This window comes from Pan troglodytes, chromosome 11 (assembly GCF_028858775.2).
Source record: "Pan troglodytes isolate AG18354 chromosome 11, NHGRI_mPanTro3-v2.0_pri, whole genome shotgun sequence".
In the NCBI taxonomy this organism is placed as follows: domain Eukaryota; kingdom Metazoa; phylum Chordata; class Mammalia; order Primates; family Hominidae; genus Pan; species Pan troglodytes.
This window is the reverse complement of record NC_072409.2, coordinates 4,720,311-4,738,671: the sequence shown is the minus strand read 5'-3', so window position 1 is coordinate 4,738,671 and position 18,361 is coordinate 4,720,311. Positions and strand designations below refer to the sequence as shown.

Below are 18,361 nucleotides of genomic sequence, written 5' to 3'. Positions count from 1 at the left end.
CTGGAGTAAAAGATGAAGCCTATTTGCTTCCCTGTTTTCACGTGGGGCTTATCAAGTATTTACTAAGCACCTTCTAGAAGCTTGGAAAGGGCTACAAGCCATGGTCCCTGAGCCCAAGACACTTACAGGTTTGCTTTCTGGGAGGATTGGGGTGGATTAGAGACTGCCTTCCAGTCAGTGACCACAGGATGGGCCATCTTGGTCTCTGTCCGTATCTGGTTTGGGGGTTTTCGCAGGACTAGGCCTAGGCTAAGGACAGGGAGGGCACAAGTTCTGGCTGGGTCCAGGGTCCTGGGACCCAGGGCCATTTGGGACCTGTGAGAATGGATGGACAGCATGGGATGGGGCATGGGGTCTGAGCCCTCAGTAGATTCCCTTCACCCTCTTGTTGTTGGGGTCGAAGGGCGACTTCAGGTGAGCCCGGGCACCATAGGTCACCCCCATTCTCTCCAGGGCATAGTCCCCGCTCTTCACAAAGTCCAGCGAGACCTAGGAGCAGAGGTGGGGATGAGGATCACTCTCTGTTGGTAGGTACGGGGCTCACGCCTGCCTGCTTCTCTGGAGGAGGGGGTCTTGGTCTTGCTACCTGCCCTGTAGGCAAACTCATCCCTGTGCCAGGGACTCCTTTCTGAACCCAGGCATTGCCCCAGAGCAGGTGCAGTTCGTGTCCATGTGATCTTGAGTTGGACATGGGCATCTGGGGTCCGGCAAAGCCAAGGTCTGGCAGCCAATATGACTTCCACCGGACAACACACCTCCCACCCCAGCAATTCCAGATGCCTGGGAAACAGCAGAAACACGGTGGCTTCCCCGGACCCGGGCAAGCACAGTGGCCGGAGCAGCGCCGAGGCTGGCGGCCAATCCGGCTCGAATCCCTCGGGGCAGGGGCGGCTGGAACAGCCTTCTAGACAGCTTGGCCTCTGCATGCTCCCCATCCCACACCCTGGCTCGGGCTCCCCAGCAAGCCCCTGGGAGCCAGTCAGCTCCAGGTGCAGGTGCTCTTAGGCAGGAAGAGGGTGTCACCTCCAGCCTGGCACAGCTGGTGACACCTGGCACTTTTGCTGCAGCTGCTATGAGGAGGGCAGGCTAGGCCACTCAGGGAAGCTGTTCTTCCTTTACAGCAATTAAATCCAAGGTCAGGGCCACAGGAGGGAGTCTCGGGCTCCGCTCTCAGAGTCAGAGGGCTCCTTCTTGTTCCTAGCAGCTCAGGACTGGATGAAAAAAATAAAAAACAAACCAAGCTTTTTCTGCAACAGGAGCTTTAGGAGTGGTGCTTCTGAGCCATGTGTGCACCTGCAGGGCTGAGAGCTCTGAGCTGCCCCCCGCAGGCAGGCAGCATGGAGAGCTGGTGGCCTTCAGATGTCCACGGGCAGGCACAACTCAAAGCGGGCATCTGGCCTTGCTAACAGATACCTATGAGGCAGAAACGCCTTCCCCATCTTGGAGCCTTTCCCATCAATGAGCAGGTTTCCCTATCTTAGGAAGAAACCTCCGTTACCCCACTTGGGTGCTAGAAAATGTTTAACAACCAGCTCTGGGGTGAGGCGGGCGTGACTGTAGCATTTGCCCATTTCCATGGTGCAAATGCTCTGGACAGCCCTGATGGAGGGAGCAGGAGACGTGCACCGGCAGCTCTGGGTGCATCGACTGGTTCCCTGGCTGCCTGTCTGGATGCCGTTTAACCTCGGCTTCCCTGGTCACGTTGGTTATGGACCCATCCCTGACTCCGGAGAAAGGTGAGCATTACTGTTCTTTGAAGAAATGGCAACGGAGCCTCCACTCCCCAGCCCACCCTGGCATGGAGCCCATAAACTCCGGTTTGGCTGGGCCCCAGGGCTGTGGCCCCCAGGACCGTGGCCCCAGGGCTGTGTCAGGAGGCCCTGCCCACCGTGGGAGCCATGCCATCACAATCCCCGCATATTAAGACCCACTCTGCGCAGTGGCCTGTATGACAGCCCTGCATGGTAGGTGAGTGTCCACATTTTATAAATGAGGAAACTGAGGCTCCAAGAGAGGATCCTTATCCAAGGTCACAAAGCAAGTAAAAGGCAGATCCAAAGGCTAGTGGCATCAAGTGTGTCCCCAGCCTCCCAGCTCCACCGCCGGACTCAGCTCCATGGGCTGCCACTTCCCCACAGCTCCACAGGACCATGGCCTTGCCCGAGGCCTGGCGGTGTCCCCTCCCCATTGGGCCTGCGAGCTGGGCCTGCGCATGTTCTGCAGCTCTTGCTAAGGCTGCTCCGTCTCCAGCCTACCCCTCCTCATGGCTTCTCCCAAGTGCTCGTTCCCTCCCCAATTCCCTCTACGTGTCCATCAGGGGCTCAGGCTGGAAGGCTCTGGAGCCAGGCCAGCACCTCCCGGCCTCACTTAGGGCTTGGGCCAAATGTCAGATTGGCTCCCATGGAGAGACGCGACCCTCCTCACCGGCACCTCTACTTGCAGTTCCAGAAAGATGGGAAAAGGAGGTGGAGGTAGAGACCACCCCTTCCCCTTCTGGGGAGGCTGCCCACCCCCTGCCCCACCACCCCTGGCCACCCAGAGCTGTCCTGGGACTTGCTCCTGGGGGCAGTGCCTGCTCTTTCCAGCCTGTTCCTGCCTCCTGCAGCCAGGGGTCAGGGTCACCTGGAGGGTGTGGGGTTGCCTGGGGTCAGGGGTGTCGGGGGTGAGGAAAGAGAGGAGGATAGGAACATGGGTCTCTGAGTCTCTAGTCGGTCACCCTGGGGGCCACCCCTGCACCCCAGGCAAAGGGTGGGCTGTGGGTGGCTTGAGGTTTGGGTCTCTGGTGTGAGGAGCTGGAAGGTATCAGCCTGGCTGGCTGGCACCTCCTTCTAACCAAAAAAAGCCTGGAACCACCAAAGTCGGATTCTTCCAGAAAGAAAACAGAGAGCAGCTTTGGCTCTGCCCAGGCACAGCTGGGGAGTCCTCCACCTGCTGAGGCCTCTTCCTCCCCCTTCTCCTTCCCCCTCCCTCCTCCCTCTCCCTCCTCCTCCTCCTTCCTCTCTCCCCTTTTTCCTTCCCCCTCCTTCTCCTCCTTCCTTCCTCCCCCTCTTCCCTCCTCCCTCCTCCTCTTCTGGACCACACCCGTGCCTCCTCCCTATGCCCAGCACACTCAGGGTGCAGTGCAGGGAGCTGGTTTGGAGCTGGTGAGGGATCGGCATCTGCCTTAGCAGGGCCAGAGAAGGGGACTCACCGGCCCACCGCTGGGGTCATGGATGTAACCGTAGGCGATGGTCTTGTCGATGGCGAACCCAAAGTCAGCCCTCCGGACATGGCCCACCACTTGGCCGTTCCTCCAGATGGCCTCCAGGCCAAACATGGGTACTTTGCTGGAAGAAGCAGTAGAGAAAGCTGGGGCCCCAGAAACCGCAGGGTGGGGACGCGTCCACAGCGGCCTGGAGGAGAATGGGGGGCTGCATGATGCACACCCAACCGTGGCTCCACGCAGATAGGGCTGGCCTACTAGGACTTCGCTGGTCCCCAGAGCCAGCCCAGCACCTGGCCTGGACAGCAGGGCTCGGGCTTCGAGTGAGTAAAAGGGATGAATAGAAAACATCAAAACCAGGAGTGGACTTTGCTGTTTCCAGAAGCAAGCCCCATATATTTGGGAGGGCCCCTGCTTCCGATTTCCTTCCATTGTTGTTCAACTCTGGTTTTTTTGTTTTTTTTTTTTTTGGTGCAGTGGCACAATCTAGACTCACTACAACCTCCGCCTCCCAGGTTCAAACGATTCTCCTGCCTCAGCCTCCGGAGTAGCTGGGATTACAGGCACCCACCACCATGCCTGGCTAATTTTGTATTTTTAATAGAGATGGGGTTTCATCATGTTGGCCAGGCTGGTCTCGAACTCCTGACCTCAAGTGATCTGCCCACCTCAGCCTCCCAAAGTGCTGGGATTACAGACTTGAGCCACTGCGCCGGGCCAGGTTCATTTTTTTTATAGTACAATACATACTTTATTCAAAGGACTTTACTACATGTAATACATGAATGCTCACTGTAAAAGTTTTAAAAATTAAAAGCAGGAAGACAAAGAAAAAAAGTAAGCTAAAATCAAAGAAAGGCCAGCACCCAGGGCTAACTGGTAACATTTTGTTGCCAGTCTGCAGACTTCTCCCTGTGCAATGGGTTATCATGGCAGCAGCTATGCAAAGGGGTCCCTGAATGGAAGGGCTGGGGTGATGTTGAGGGCACCTCCTGCATCCTCAGCCTGGAGTCACTGTTTGGGTCCCACCTGTCAATCAGATTAGGATGAGGCTGGAAGGAGGTTTTGTAAACATCTTCGGTGTCGCCCTAGTTTCCGTTCTCCACGTGAGGACACTGAGGCCCCAACTGCCCGGAGTCCCAGAGCAGTGTGGCAGGGCCATTCTCTGTGACTCCACTGCCAGCATCTTCTCTGCGTCTGTCCTGGAACTGCAACAGTCCAGGGCCGCGGCGCAGGGCAGCTATTATGCAGCCTGACAGAAAACCCCTGAGCAGAGCGCTCTGGGTCACAGGGGCCGTCCCAGGCCCTCCTAAACCCAGACATCAGGCTGCAGGTACTTCATGGAGGGCCAGAAGGTCGGGGTCAGGCAAGCAGAAAGGACCCATGGACGCTGACCTGCCTGCAAGGGGCCCCCTCTCCAGGAGCTGAGCTGATCCGGGGAGCTGGACAGGCTGTCACGCAAGAGGCAGAGCCTGACAGGCATCCAGGGAGAAGCCACAGGATGACGACGACATGGCTCTGCTCACTGTCCCTCACCCTCCCTCTCCCTCCCTCTCCCCTCAGCCTCCCTCTCCCTCCCTCTCCCCTCACCCTCCCTCAGCCTCCCTCTCCCTCTCCCTCATTCTCCCTCACCCTCCCTCTCCCTCATTCTCCCTCACCCTCCCTCTCCCTCATTCTCCCTCACCCTCCCTCTCCCTCAGCCTCCCTCACCCTCCCTCTCCCCTCACCCTCCCTCTCCCTCACCCTCCCTCTCCCCTCACCCTCACCCTCCCTCTCCCCTCACCCTCACCCTCCCTCTCCCCTCACCCTCCCTCTCCCTCACCCTCCCTCTCCCCTCACCCTCCCTCTCCCTCACCCTCCCTCTCCCTCTCCCTCCCTCTCCCTCATTCTCCCTCACCCTCCCTCTCCCTCAGCCTCCCTCACCCTCCCTCTCCCCTCACCCTCCCTCTCCCCTCACCCTCCCTCTCCCCTCACCCTCCCTCTCCCCTCACCCTCACCCTCCCTCTCCCCTCACCCTCCCTCTCCCTCACCCTCCCTCTCCCTCACCCTCCCTCTCCCTCTCCCTCATTCTCCCTCACCCTCCCTCTCCCTCACCCTCCCTCTCCCCTCACCCTCCCTCTCCCTCACCCTCCCTCTCCCCTCACCCTCCCTCTCCCCTCACCCTCCCTCTCCCCTCACCCTCCCTCTCCCTCACCCTCCCTCTCCCCTCACCCTCCCTCTCCCCTCACCCTCACCCTCCCTCTCCCTCACCCTCCCTCTCCCTCACCCTCCCTCTCCCTCACCCTCCCTCTCCCTCACCCTCCCTCTCCCCTTACCCTCCCTCTCCCTCCCTCTCCTTCCCTCTCCCTTACCCTCCCTCTCCCTCTCCTTCCCTCTCCCTTACCCTCCCGCTCCCTCACCTTCCCTCTCCCTCACCCTCCCTCTCCCTCACCCTCCCTCTCCCTCACCCTCCCTCTCCCCTCACCCTCCCTCTCCCTCACCCTCCCTCTCCCCTCACCCTCCCTCTCCCTCCCTCTCCCCTCACCCTCCCTCTCCCCTCACCCTCCCTCTCCCTCCCTCTCCCCTCACCCTCCCTCTCCCTCCCTCTCCCTCACCCTCCCTCTCCCTCACCCTCCCTCTCCCTCCCTCTCCCCTCACCCTCCCTCTCCCTCCCTCTCCCCTCACCCTCCCTCAGCCTCCCTCTCCCTCTCCCTCATTCTCCCTCACCCTCCCTCTCCCTCTCCCTCAGCCTCCCTCACCCTCCCTCTCCCCTCACCCTCCCTCTCCCTCACCCTCCCTCTCCCCTCACCCTCCCTCTCCCCTCACCCTCACCCTCCCTCTCCCTCACCCTCCCTCTCCCTCACCCTCCCTCTCCCCTCACCCTCCCTCTCCCCTCACCCTCCCTCTCCCTCACCCTCCCTCTCCCCTTACCCTCCCTCTCCCTTCCTCTCCTTCCCTCTCCCTTACCCTCCCTCTCCCTCTCCTTCCCTCTCCCTTACCCTCCCGCTCCCTCACCCTCCCGCTCCCTCACCTTCCCTCTCCCTCACCCTCCCTCTCCCTCTCCCTCACCCTCCCTCTCCCTCACCCTCCCTCTCCCTCACCCTCCCTCTCCCCTTACCCTCCCTCTTCCTCTCCCTCACCTTCCCTCTCCCCTACCCTCCCTCTCCCTCACCCTCCCTCTCCCTCACCCTCCCTCTCCCTCACCCTCACCCTCCCTCTCCCTCACCCTCCCTCTCCCTCACCCTCCCTCTCCCCTCACCCTCACCCTCCCTCTCCCTCACCCTCCCTCTCCCTCACCCTCCCTCTCCCTCACCCTCCCTCTCCCCTCACCCTCACCTTCCCTCTCCCTCACCCTCCCTCTCCCTCACCCTCCCTCTCCCCTCACCCTCCCTCTCCCTCACCCTCCCTCTCCCCTCACCCTCACCTTCCCTCTCCCTCACCCTCCCTCTCCCTCACCCTCCCTCTCCCTCACCCTCCCTCTCCCTCACCCTCCCTCTCCCCTCACCCTCACCTTCCCTCTCCCTCACCCTCCCTCACCCTCACCCTCCCTCTCCCTCACCCTCCCTCTCCCTCACCCTCCCTCTCCCCTCACCCTCCCTCTCCCTCCCTCTCCTTCCCTCTCCCTTACCCTCCCGCTCCCTCACCCTCCCGCTCCCTCACCTTCCCTCTCCCTCACCCTCCCTCTCCCTCACCCTCCCTCTCCCTCACCCTCCCTCTCCCCTTACCCTCCCTCTTCCTCTCCCTCACCTTCCCTCTCCCCTACCCTCCCTCTCCCTCACCCTCCCTCTCCCTCACCCTCCCTCTCCCTCACCCTCCCTCTCCCTCACCTTCCCTCTCCCTCACCCTCCCTCTCCCCTCACCCTCCCTCTCCCCTCACCCTCCTTCTCCCTCACCCTCCCTCTCCCCTCATCCTCCCTCACCCTCCCTCTCCCCTCATCCTCCCTCACCCTCCCTCTCCCTCATCCTCCCTCTCCCTCCCCTCCTCACTCTGACACTCCTTTTGAAGGCTCCAGAAATCTGGGAGAAGTGGCAGTGTTTGCAGATGGCTGTCAGCTCCATGTCCACAGAGCCCAAAGCCGCCCACTTCCCCGGATACCTGTGCCTCAGACCCCCGTGGGCACCACAGGAAGGCCTCTGATCAGGGCCTGATCTTCTCAGACTGCCCTGCAACCCAAGTGGGACTCGGGTTCCTGGAATCCAAACTCTCCCAGTAGCCCAGGGATCACGTGCGCCGGGCTCCAGCAGCATGCTCAAAGCCACTCTCAGTGGGGAGAGCAGGAGGTCAGGTCGCCCCCAGGCAGAGTCTCTCCTTCCACCTCTGCCGTGTGACTGGGCGTGAGTCCCCTGCTCCTTGGCACCATGTGGTCTCCATTCGTGAGTGGGGATGACGGCCCCAGCCGAGCCCCTCTCCCCCTATCACAGGGCTGTGGGGAGACTGAACCAGAACGGGATGGGAGGTCGTGTCGCAGTGACTGGGAGGTCAGGCTCCCTGGGTTCACCCTCCCAAGGCCCTCGGCCTAGACCTGCCGCAGAGGGGTGGCCTGGGCTTGGCTGCACCTTTCTCTTTTGAGACCTGCATTGGAAGAGTGTGGAGCCTTCTCTACCTCCCCACGGGCCCTGCTGGCCTGGGAGGGGCCCCAAGTGCGCAACCTTACACTGGCCTGGTTTGAATCCCAGCATGTTGGGATCCTCATGCTTGTAATCCCAGCACTTTGGGAGGCTGAGGCAGGCAGATCACAAGGTCAGGAGAGTTCAAGACCAGCCTGGCCAACATGGTGAAACCCCATCTCTACTAAAAGTACAAAAATTAGCTGGGTGTGGTGGTGCACGCCTGTAATCCCAGCTACTTGGGAGTCTGAGGCAGGAGAATCACTTGAACCTGGGAGGCGGAGGTTGCAGTGAGCCGAGATCGCGCCACTGCACTCCAGCCTGGGCAATAGAGTGAGACTCCGTCTCAAAAAAAAAAAAAAAAAAAAAAAAAAAGAGCAAACTCTCTCTGCCTTTCTGCCTTTAACAGCATGTGACCTGGCCAGATGTCCTCTCTCTTTGGCCTCGATTTCCTTATCTGCAGTGGGCTGTTGGGTGCGTTCTGGAAGAGCATGGCTGGCACATGGGAAGTGTTGGTACCAGGGGCTTTGAGTGGGGGACCGAGAAGCGCCTGCCTGCCCTGGCTGTAGGCAGTTGCTTCCGGGTGGGCGTGGAACAGCAGGATACTCACTCCTCCATGGTGAAGCACACCAGGCGCCGGCGGAGGCCTGCGGCCCGCTGCTGCTCCAGGGCCTCCCTCCCCAGGAAGGGCACCGGCGACTTGAGCTTGCAGGTGAAGGCCAGACCTGCCTCCAGGGGGCTGTCATCTGGCCGCAGGTCCACGTGCCAGTGCCGGTAGCCTGTGGGAAGGGAATCCATGGGGTTGGTGCCACCCTGAGGGGGATAAGCCCTTCAGGAGATGCATGAGGATGCTGCCTAAACCCACCCCCTCCAGCCCCTAGCCACACTCTCAGAGCTGCTTAGTCACCTGGGCAGGAGGCAGGGGCATCCCCAACTCCAGAAGGTTCCCTGGGGCGACCACCCCCCCGAGCAGACTGCCCATCAGCACTACAGCCCTCTGCACCCTCAGGTGGGGGCGTCAGGGAGGGGCTCATGAAGGGGGAGCTTCCCAATGCCCAAGTTGGGTGCCCAACACCCAGGGGAGCTGCCCGACGCCCAAGCTGGGTGCCCAACACGCTGGGGAACCACCCAAAGCCCGCTCTGAGCCTCCATCCTTGCTCTGGACAGGGTCTGGGCTTCTTCCAGAGGCCATAGCACCTGCTCCCTGGCTCCATTCTTCACAGCTCTCAGAGAAACTAAGGCCCTCAATTCCAACCCAGCCTGGGCCTGACCCCCAGGTGTCAGGCAGCACCTCAGCTCTCTGAGTTCAGGTGTGTGTAGGTGTCGCAGATCCCAACACTGTCCCTGGGGCCCTGCACGAAGACCCTGGGCAGCAAGAGGTTTTGGGGAAATGGAGGATGTCAGGCACTGGGGTGTGGGGGAGGAAATCGTGGTGTGGAAAGAAGGAAGCCCGGTGACAACACAGGGAAGGTAAACAGCTTCTCGGCCTCCAGGTGTCTCGAGCGTCACTGCCCCCCACTCCGCCCGCCCCCGCCCCGTGCTGTCCAGACCCTGCACTCACCTTTCTCAATGCTCAGGGAGTCGATGGCGCGGTACCCTGCGTTGATGAGGCCGTGCTTGGCACCCGCAGCCATCACAGCCCTGTACACAGGCACGCAGGACGCCTTTGGAATGTGCAGCTCCCAGCCCAGCTCCCCCACGAAGGACAGCCGCATGGCTCGGACCTGGGGGACAAGGTCATGGCTTAGATGTGGCCATGTAAGATGGCTGAGGTCCAGGCCCAGGCCACCACTTCCTGGTGGACAGCTCCTACCGTCACCAGGATTATCAGCTGGCCCTGGGTCCCAGCCAGACTGCCACCAAGAAATGGGGTCTTCCAAGGAGAGCTGCTCCCTCCAGCTGCTCTGGAAATCTTTGAGGAGAAGTAGGGGGTCACCTTTGGGAAGGGGAGATGGCAGGTTTGCTATCTGCAGACCTCAGGTCTTCTCCAGGACTGGGTTAGTTTCCTACCTGTCATAACAAATGACCACAACTGGTGGCTTAAAACAATAACAGTAAACTCTCTCTCGGTTCTGGAGGCTCAAAATCCAAAATCACCATGTGGGCGAGCCACGCTTCCTCTGCAGGCTCCGGAGACGACCCTTCCACTCTCGAGGGAGCCTCCTCCCGAGCACCTCCCGAGCACCTCCCGGCGCCCCTTGGCTTGTGGCTGCACCACTGCGATTTCTGCCTCAGCCCTCACAGCCTCCCCTCTGTGTCTCTGTCTTCTAAGGACACTTGTCACTGGATTTAGGACCTTCCCTAGCCCTAGATAATATCATCTGGAGATCCTGACCTTAATTACACCTGCAAAGATCCTATTTCCAAACAAGGCCCCATTCACAGGTTCTGACGAGTTAGGATGTAGACATATGTTTTGGGGGTCACCATTCAGTCCACAGCAGTGACCTGGGGCAAGCTTCTCACCCTTCCTTGTCTGTAAGATGGGGTTGGGAGCCCAGCTTTATCTGTTTCAGAAGCTCTGAGACACGTCTGCGAGGAGCAGGGGGAAGGCAGCAGCCCAGCTCAGGGGACACCACCCTGGCTGCACCCGGTGGGGATAGAGGCATCGGGGAAGGGGACAGCCAGGTGCCAAGCCCGTTGTCCGAGGAGCCCGTCACCCACCAATTCTGGTCAGCCCCGGCCCAGCACCGGGCTCTGAAGACAGCCATAGCCTCTGCCCTTCAGGACTCAGCTCGGCCGTGAGCACAACCATGTTCTGGGTGAGGAAGGGGCCGGAAAGCAAAACCCCTGCCTGGGACGCCAGACCAGGCTAGCAGGCAGACCAGGAGACTGCCGTCGCAGACGGGCCTTCCAGGTGAGGGTGCAAAGGCCCAGCGTTGGGCAGCGGACATGGTGGGAGGCAGGAGAGAAAGGCCTGTGGGGCTGTGGATACCTGACTGTGAAAGACACGGTGGCCCAAGCCCTGCAGAAGTGACAGTGCCGATTATCAGGTGCTCTGGGCTAAGCTTCATCTCGTCCCTCCACGGCCCTTGCAACGGTGGGAACACGGTCAATAATGTCCGTGGGCTGAGGCGGACACAGAGGCTCCCAGAGGCACTGAGCCGGGCCTAGGCACACCCTGCTCCGCCGAGGACAGCTGGTGTCTTTGGGAGGGTGTGTCCCGCACACCTGCACAACAGGCTAGCACTCGGCTGCGTGGAGGTCACAGGCAGCGTGGGGGGCTTCTTGCACAGGAGGCATGATTTTCCTCACACACTTGGTTCGGGTGCGTGGCACATCCACACCCAGTAACTGGAGTCTGCGTCCTCACCTTCAGGCAAACCGTTGAACCCACTGACTCCCATGGGAAGGCCTGAGTGCTCAGCCCTGGGACCACAGAGCTCACAAAAGGAATGGGGAGAGCTAGGCTGACTGCAGGATCCCAGACAGCGGAGGAGCTGATTCCACCGCTGCTCTGAGCGGAAAGGCCCTCCCTGTACAGCTCCCGCTGGGATACGCCTGTGGGAGGGAGGGCAGAGGCCGCTCTCCCAACCACAGGGGCAGCTCCTTATAAACCTGACACTTTAATCACATGGCCGCCGAGGGGCTGGATTCTAAAAGCTTTGGAAATAGCGCAAATTTGCTCTAAGTTGCCATTTGCCCAGGCCTCCTAAAAAACTCAAAATTGACACAGAAAATATACTGTTGACATTTCCCTGCTTCCCTGGTGCAAGCCGTAGGCCCCTGACAAAGATTGCCTTGTCAACGGGGTTCTAATTTTAGATAGCCTATGGAGGAGCTCGGGGCTCAAAACCAATCTCATTTTGAAACAGGAAAAGTAATTTTTAAAGTGCACCTATGCACGGCCCTCCAATTGTGGATCCCTGTTCAGACAAAGACCCGTCACCCAGCTCAGGGAGAGGGTTGGAGTTCACGGGTGGAAGGGAGGGAGCAGTCCCATCCTTCCTGGCTCCAGCAGCTCAGCGAGGATGGGGTCAGCTGCGTCTGGGTCTCCATTGTACGCCGTGCACAGCCTGGCCCAAGAAACAGTCCCTGAACGAAGGAGCAAAACGGGGGCCACACCTGCTTCCCGCCAAAGAGAGGGAGTCTGGGGAAATCCAGGGGCCTCTCTAAGTTCACGGAATCACTAGTTGTTGAGGCATCTTACATTTTTCTCCACCAAAGCAGTGGAGTGGGATCAGTCCCCAGTTCTTCCAAGTGGGGACCCACAAGGAAAGGGACAGGCCGAGCAAGGACATCCGGAACAAACACGGGCTCCCAGTCAGCCGGGCTTGGGTGGGAACAGCATCTCCCAGCGCCCATGGGGGTCGGCCCACTCGGCCTCAGTGCCCTCCTCTGACCCATCGGCCAGGAATGGGCGCGTGTGCACCAAGCACATGGTCCCGGCACGTCATCCTTGGCCACTCTGACTCAGGTGGGCTCCGAAAGCCCCAAATTGCAAGATGGAACTCCTGGCCGTGGATGGAGTCACAGAATTATGGAAGATCAGCAGGAAGGGTCTTATGTCAGGTTTTGTTTAAACCCTTTCCACATCCTGAAAATTCCATGCCAAAAAAGCCTGCTGAAACTATTAAACGAAATCAGCAAAGTTGGAGAAAGTGAAGTCAAATGAACCGTCACGTATGTGTTCACATGATCTCTACAAGGGCGCTGAGGCCACTCATGGGGAAATAGTCTCCAACGAGTGGTGCTGGGAGGATCCGATAGCCACATGCAGAAGCGAGAAGCTGGTCGCGTACCTTACATCTTGTCCAAAAATTAACTAGACATGGAACAAAGACACAAGGGTAAGATCTGTAGCTGTACAACCTCTGGAAGAAAGCATGGGGAGTTGGAAATGGCAAGGGTTTCCTGGAGAGGACACCAAAAGCACAGGTCACAAAAGCAAAAGTCAGATGGAAGGACATTGATCACAAGCACATTTGTGCATCGAAGGATGCTAATAAAGAGTGAAAAGGCAACCCACGGGATGGGAGAGAACATTTGCAAGTCTTACATATGATAAGGGCCTTCTACCCAGACAGAACAAAGAACTCCTACAACTTAACAATAAAAAGTCAAATACCACCATTAAAAATGGGCAAAGGGGCCGGGTATGGTGGCTCATGCCTGTAATCCCAGCACTTTGGGAGACCAAGGTGGGAGGACCATCTGAGGTCAGAAGTTCGAGACCACCCTGGCCAACATAGTGAAACCCTGTTTCCATTAAAAATATTTTTTAAAAAAATTAGTTGGGCATGGTGGTGCATGCCTGTAGTCCCAGCTACTCGGGAGGCTGAGGTGGGAGAATCACTTGAATCCAGGAGGCGGAGGCTGCAGTGAGCTGAGATTGTGCCACTGCACTCCAGCCTGGGCAACAGAGTGAGACTCCATCTAAAAAAAAAAAAAAATAGGCAAGGGACTTGAATTGACAATTCTCAAAAGCAAATGCAAATGGCCAACAGGCCCAGGAAAAGATGCTCCACGTCACTACCCATCAGAGGCACACAAACCCAAGTCACAGTGAGTTATCACTTTGTGCCCATGAGGATGACAATTATAAAAACAAGAAAAAGAAAGTAACGAGTGTTGGTGAGGATGTGGAGAAACTGGAACCCTTGTGTATTGTTAGTGGAAATGGAAAATGGTGCAAGCACTGTGGAAAACAGGGTGGCAGTTCTTTAAAACTTTAAAAATACAACTTCCATGTGATCCAGCAACCCCACTTCTGGGTATACACCCAAAGGAATTGAAAGGAGGGATTCGAAGAGGTATTTGCACACTCATATTCACAGGGTTATTCACAATAGCCAAGAGGTAGATGCAACCCAAGTGTCCATCAGCAGAGGATGAACAAGCAGGGCATAGTGGCTCACACCTGTAATCCCAGTACTTGGGGAGGCCAAGGCAGGAGGACTGCTTGAGCCCAGGAGTCTGAGACCAGCCTGGGCAACATAGGGAGGCCCTGTCTCTACAAAAAAAATTTTAGAGTTAGCTGTGTTTGGTGGCATGTGCCTGTAGTCCCAGCTACTTGGAAGGCTGAAGGGGGGAGGATCACTTGAGCCCAGGAGGTTGAGGCAGTGAGCTGAGATCGCACTGCTGCACTCCAGCCTGGGTGACAGAGTAAGATCCTGTCCGAAATTAAAAAAAAAACCACACCAAAAACAGATGATGAACAGACAAAAAGTGTTCTATCCACATGAAGGAATGTTATTCAGCCTTAAAAAGGAAGGAACTTCGGATGCATAACACAACGCGGACAAAAACATTATAAACACATCACGCTAAGTGAAGGGAGCCAGTCACAGAAGGACAAATCCTGTCTGATTCCACTCATATGAGGTCCCTGGAGTCACCAAATTCATAGACATCAAGAGCAGAATGGAGGGCACAGGGGCTGGGGAGAGGGAAAGGGAATTGCCTCAATGGGGACAGAGCTTCAGTTTCACAAAATGAAGACATTCTGGAGGTTTGTTTCCCAACAATGTGAACATACTTAACACTACCGAACTGTACAATTAAATTAACAAACCAGCCAGCAAACCAGCTCCTTTTCTTCATGGGAAACTGAGGCTAGGAACTAAGTGACCGGCACTTTCTCGACATCCTGGACCACAGGAACAGAGGAGCCAGGGGAGGCCGGGGGGTGTAGACACAGAGATGGGAATTCGGGGAATGTGAGGGAATGGTCCTGGGCCGGACAGGAAGCTGCAGTCTGCGTCCAACAGAAGGTCAGGGAGATACCAGAGAGACCGGGGGGAAAGGCGGTACTTAAACAGATAACAGCAGAGAATGTCCCAGAAGTGAAGATGGTCGGTCATGAGCAGTCAGACTGCAGAAAGCACAGTGGGTACCAAACAGGATAAATACCAGTGAATCCCTGCATGGAAATCACAGAAAGAGTCCGGGCGCGGTGGCTCACGCCTGCAATCCCAGCACTTTGGGAGGCTGAGTTGGGCGGATCACTTGAGGCCAGGAGTTTGAGACCAGCCTGGCCAACGCGGCAAAACCCCATCTCTACTAAAAATACAAAAATTAGCTGGCTGTGGTGACGGGCACCTTTAGTCCCAGCTACTTGGGCGGCTGAGGCAGGAGAATTGGTTGAACCTGAGAGGCGGAGGCTGTAGTGAGCCAAGGTCGCCCCACTGCACTCCAGCCTGGGCAACAGAGTGAGACTCCATCGCAAATACATAAGACAGAGAGAGAGGCCTGAAACCCTGAAACCACCCCTTGGCGTGGCTCTAGTAGATGCTAATCTACTGTAGAACAGTATCTTCGAAGCACAGAGCTTCGAACATAACTGTCAGCCTGGAAACCCACATCCTCCAGGGGTGAGAGGAGTGAGGTGAATCGACAATGTCCTCAGACCCAGACAGAGCTTATTACGCACGATTCTTGTTGAAAGAATCCGTAGGGGATGCACCTTCAATCCTGGGCCCCTGACCTCACCTGGGTGCAGCTTGAGGGTCGGACCAGAGCAGATACCTGGCCAGGTGGGGGTCGAGCTGAGAGGGAGGAAGACCAAGGTGAGGGGAACTCTGCCTCCTGTTTAGGAATAGGTGCTTTGGAATCAAACCCATGAAGGGTGGGGCTACAGGGGACCTCTCCACCCATGGAACTAATCAGTCCCCTGGAGTGACATGTCTGTTATTATCAGATGTAGCTCTGCAAATAAAGGGTTGGGGCAGGGGTCCTTTGTGATAGCGTGGACCCTGCTGGGAACAGAGTCCCCTTCCTGCTTGGCCCTGGCTGGGGGCAAGGGCTCAGGACCCACAGGGCTGCCTGTTGCCCGTCTTCCCAGTGGCCAGGCGCTGTTCCCAGCCAGTTGGCCTGGACAAGAGGGGAATGATTCCTGAAGCCAGCAGAGCCACCTGCCACTGGTGGCCTTCGCTGGGGCTCAGACTCCTGGACTATAGGTTGTGATGAGAGAGGATCCCACTGTGGAAAGAGATCATGTGGGGCGGGGCTGAGGCCTGCTGAGTCCCCCACACTTAGGCAAGCGCCACTACTATGACCATGGCTATCTCCCTCCAAATTGGCCTGAGGACCCTCTTTTTTTGGAAGGTTCTGGAGGTCAGACCCTTCCAGGCCCTAGAGGGAGTTCTGTGGGATGCCATTGGTCCCCAAGGATGAGAGGACCCCCACCTGGCCTGTCCCATTCCATTCAGGCCACTTAGGTGGCAAGTGTTGGTCAGTGGGCAGGTGCAGGAGGCCTCCCTCCCTGGGCCACACAGCACTGGTACCCATTCCCACCAGCCTCCACCACAGTGGCCAGCAGGCTCGAGGCTCATCTGCGGCAAGGGTTCTGGGATTCAGACCATGATCCCCCAAGCAGGGCACCTGGCATGAGGACTTGGGACTAAAGGGGACCAGAAGGCCTCCGGTGCAGCCCAAATCTCTCTGACCTCCTCATCCCCTCCTGTCTCCCACCCTCTTTCTCCCCCGCAGCAAGTCACAGAAGCCAGAATTCCTCTTTCCCCAGGTGGATCATGGACAGTAGAGGCCCTCTCCCCCAATGCCAGCCATGAGACCTAGAAATACAACTCAAGCCTTCCCCACTTTTCTGGGGAGGAGCTGGCCATAAAGATGTTCTCCGCCCACCTTGTCTGACTGTGAGTCATAAGACCCTTGCTCCAGGGGTCCTGTCCCATGCCTGGGAGTGAGAAGCACTGCACGGAGAGGCCAAGGGGGAGCTGCACAGCTGGCCTCGCCGGCCTCCCCACAGTCCATCCCCACAGGCATCCCCTGCCGTCCGACACCTGTCCACACGGCTCCCCATTCTTCACCGACCTTAAGCATAGGAACCGTCTTCCCTGGGTCTCTGGGTCCCCCTTTCTGATGGCTCCCATGTCACATAAATCTTTGATTAAATCTATCTGGTGTGCTTTTCTCTTGTGAACCTGTCTTTTGTTACAGGGCTGTCTCCCATGCCCCTGATAATGGGTGAGGGGAGGGATCACACCTTTTCCTTCCTTACAAGGGCAAGATGAGAACCTGGAGCCGATTGCCCCTGAAGTCTCCAAGGCCCCCAGCTCAGAGCCCTCTGCACCCAGTTCTGCATGAGGTCACTTGCCCCAGACAGAAGCAGCAAACCCGGGGCGGGTCGAAGCTTCCCACCACCCACTCCACAAACACCCGCGCTCCAACTTCCCCCTGGGGCCCAGGCCCTTCACACTATCATGGTAACAGCTCGACCCGTGACAGGGAACACGGTGCCCCAGCCTGCGGCCACCAGTCTCTCTGCGCTGCATCAGGGAACCTGCCCGTGATATAGGGTATCTGTCTCAGGCCTCAGCAAATCTGCACGGGTTCTGTAAAGCGAGTGTTTAGGCAGTGGCTGGAACTCAGCTGGTCTCTGACTGGCATGTCATAGTTATCTAACGTGTGTGGGTGCAGGACTGCTCCATCCTGAGCTAATCAAATCCTAACAGCGCCGCGACTAGGACTTCTCGCTGTCAGGAAAAGAGATTCAATTTCCTTTTGAGCTGAAATTAATTTTCAGAGAAAATCACTTGATCGCCGTGCCCCACGCAGTGCTCCCAGCCCAGCATGCTGCTTCGCGGTGGGGCCCGTCCTCGGCAGGGGCCCTGGGAACACCGTGTCTGGCCGAGCGGAGCTCTGGGAGACACGCCGGGAGAGCACAGACCCACGGGGAATCTTGCTGGCCTCGAGGCAAGATATTTGGGGAGCAAGGACAGCTGGTCTGCTGGCTGCTGAGTGGACAATAACTTCTCCCCACCCCGCTTCCTCCTCTAGCAGTCCAGGGATCGTGGCAGCCTGGGTCAGATCCCAGCCTCTCGGAGAACAATCACTGCACAACAGCAGCAGTGCTCAGCTGGGAATCGCGCCCAATTCGTCTGGTGGTGAGGAGGGTCTTTGGGCAGCGGCAGGCGCCCGCTCTCGCACCCGGGGCCCGGGTCTGCAGCTCTGGCCCTTGTCCTCATCGGCCCTCACAACTGCTCTCAACCCAGAGGTTCCGCTGACTGCGCAGGCACACGCATTCCTCGCCTGCATCTGGTTGGCTGGAACCCAACTGATCGCCTATAAATACCTGGCTCAGGCCCACGCTCCAGCCCAGCGTTTCTTCACATTGAGGGATATGTCATCAACACATTTTTAAGCCAGCACAAGATATTATTTAGGAGAATATGAAATTCTCCCTGGATTCAGAGAATCCAGAGTGTCTGGACAGACTTATGGAAAGGCCCGGAAAGAATTTTAGACATTGTGCTAGACTCCGTGCTACAGGTGGGGACACTGAGGCCCAGAGAGGCGACCCGCAGAAGGACCGGGCAGGATGGGAAGCCAGGATTCTGGCCTGAGCTCCACCGAGCCTTGGGTAACATGGATGCTTTGGTCCCAAACCCCCCAGTGTCTGTGGCTGACTCAACTCCCATCTCCCACCTGCCTGTAAGGCCCCCTACAGGGGGAGCTGGCCGTGGCCAGTGGCTGTATCCCCACCCGTCTTGCTGGCCAGGAAATGGGGAGGGCACTGTGTCCCAGGCTGGGGCCACCTGGGAGCGCGTGGCCCTGGCCACTTTGAGGGACAGCCTCCCAGGTCAGCAAAAACTGTAACATTGACACTAAGGG

The 18,361-nt window shown here is 58.0% G+C and overlaps 1 protein-coding gene across 18 annotated transcripts in view; it reads right to left on the bottom strand.

The window, feature by feature from the left end:
* SARDH (sarcosine dehydrogenase) overlaps positions 1 to 18,361 on the bottom strand; it is an 86,458-nt gene that overhangs the window by 8,916 nt on the left and 59,181 nt on the right. For 9 of the 18 annotated variants that reach the window (XR_001721071.4, XR_008537193.2, XR_008537195.2 and 6 more), the window contains 4 exons: positions 9,351 to 9,513; positions 8,400 to 8,568; positions 3,191 to 3,392; positions 127 to 489 (listed from right to left, as the gene is read on the bottom strand). Coding sequence is in view for 7 of the 18 variants with exons in the window: in XM_009457651.5 (XP_009455926.2) it covers positions 364 to 489; positions 3,191 to 3,392; positions 8,400 to 8,568; positions 9,351 to 9,513 (660 nt within the window). In the remaining 11 variants the exon portion in view is untranslated. The other 9 variants (XM_016962020.4, XM_001170034.8, XM_024345966.3 and 6 more) reach the window with 6 other exon arrangements.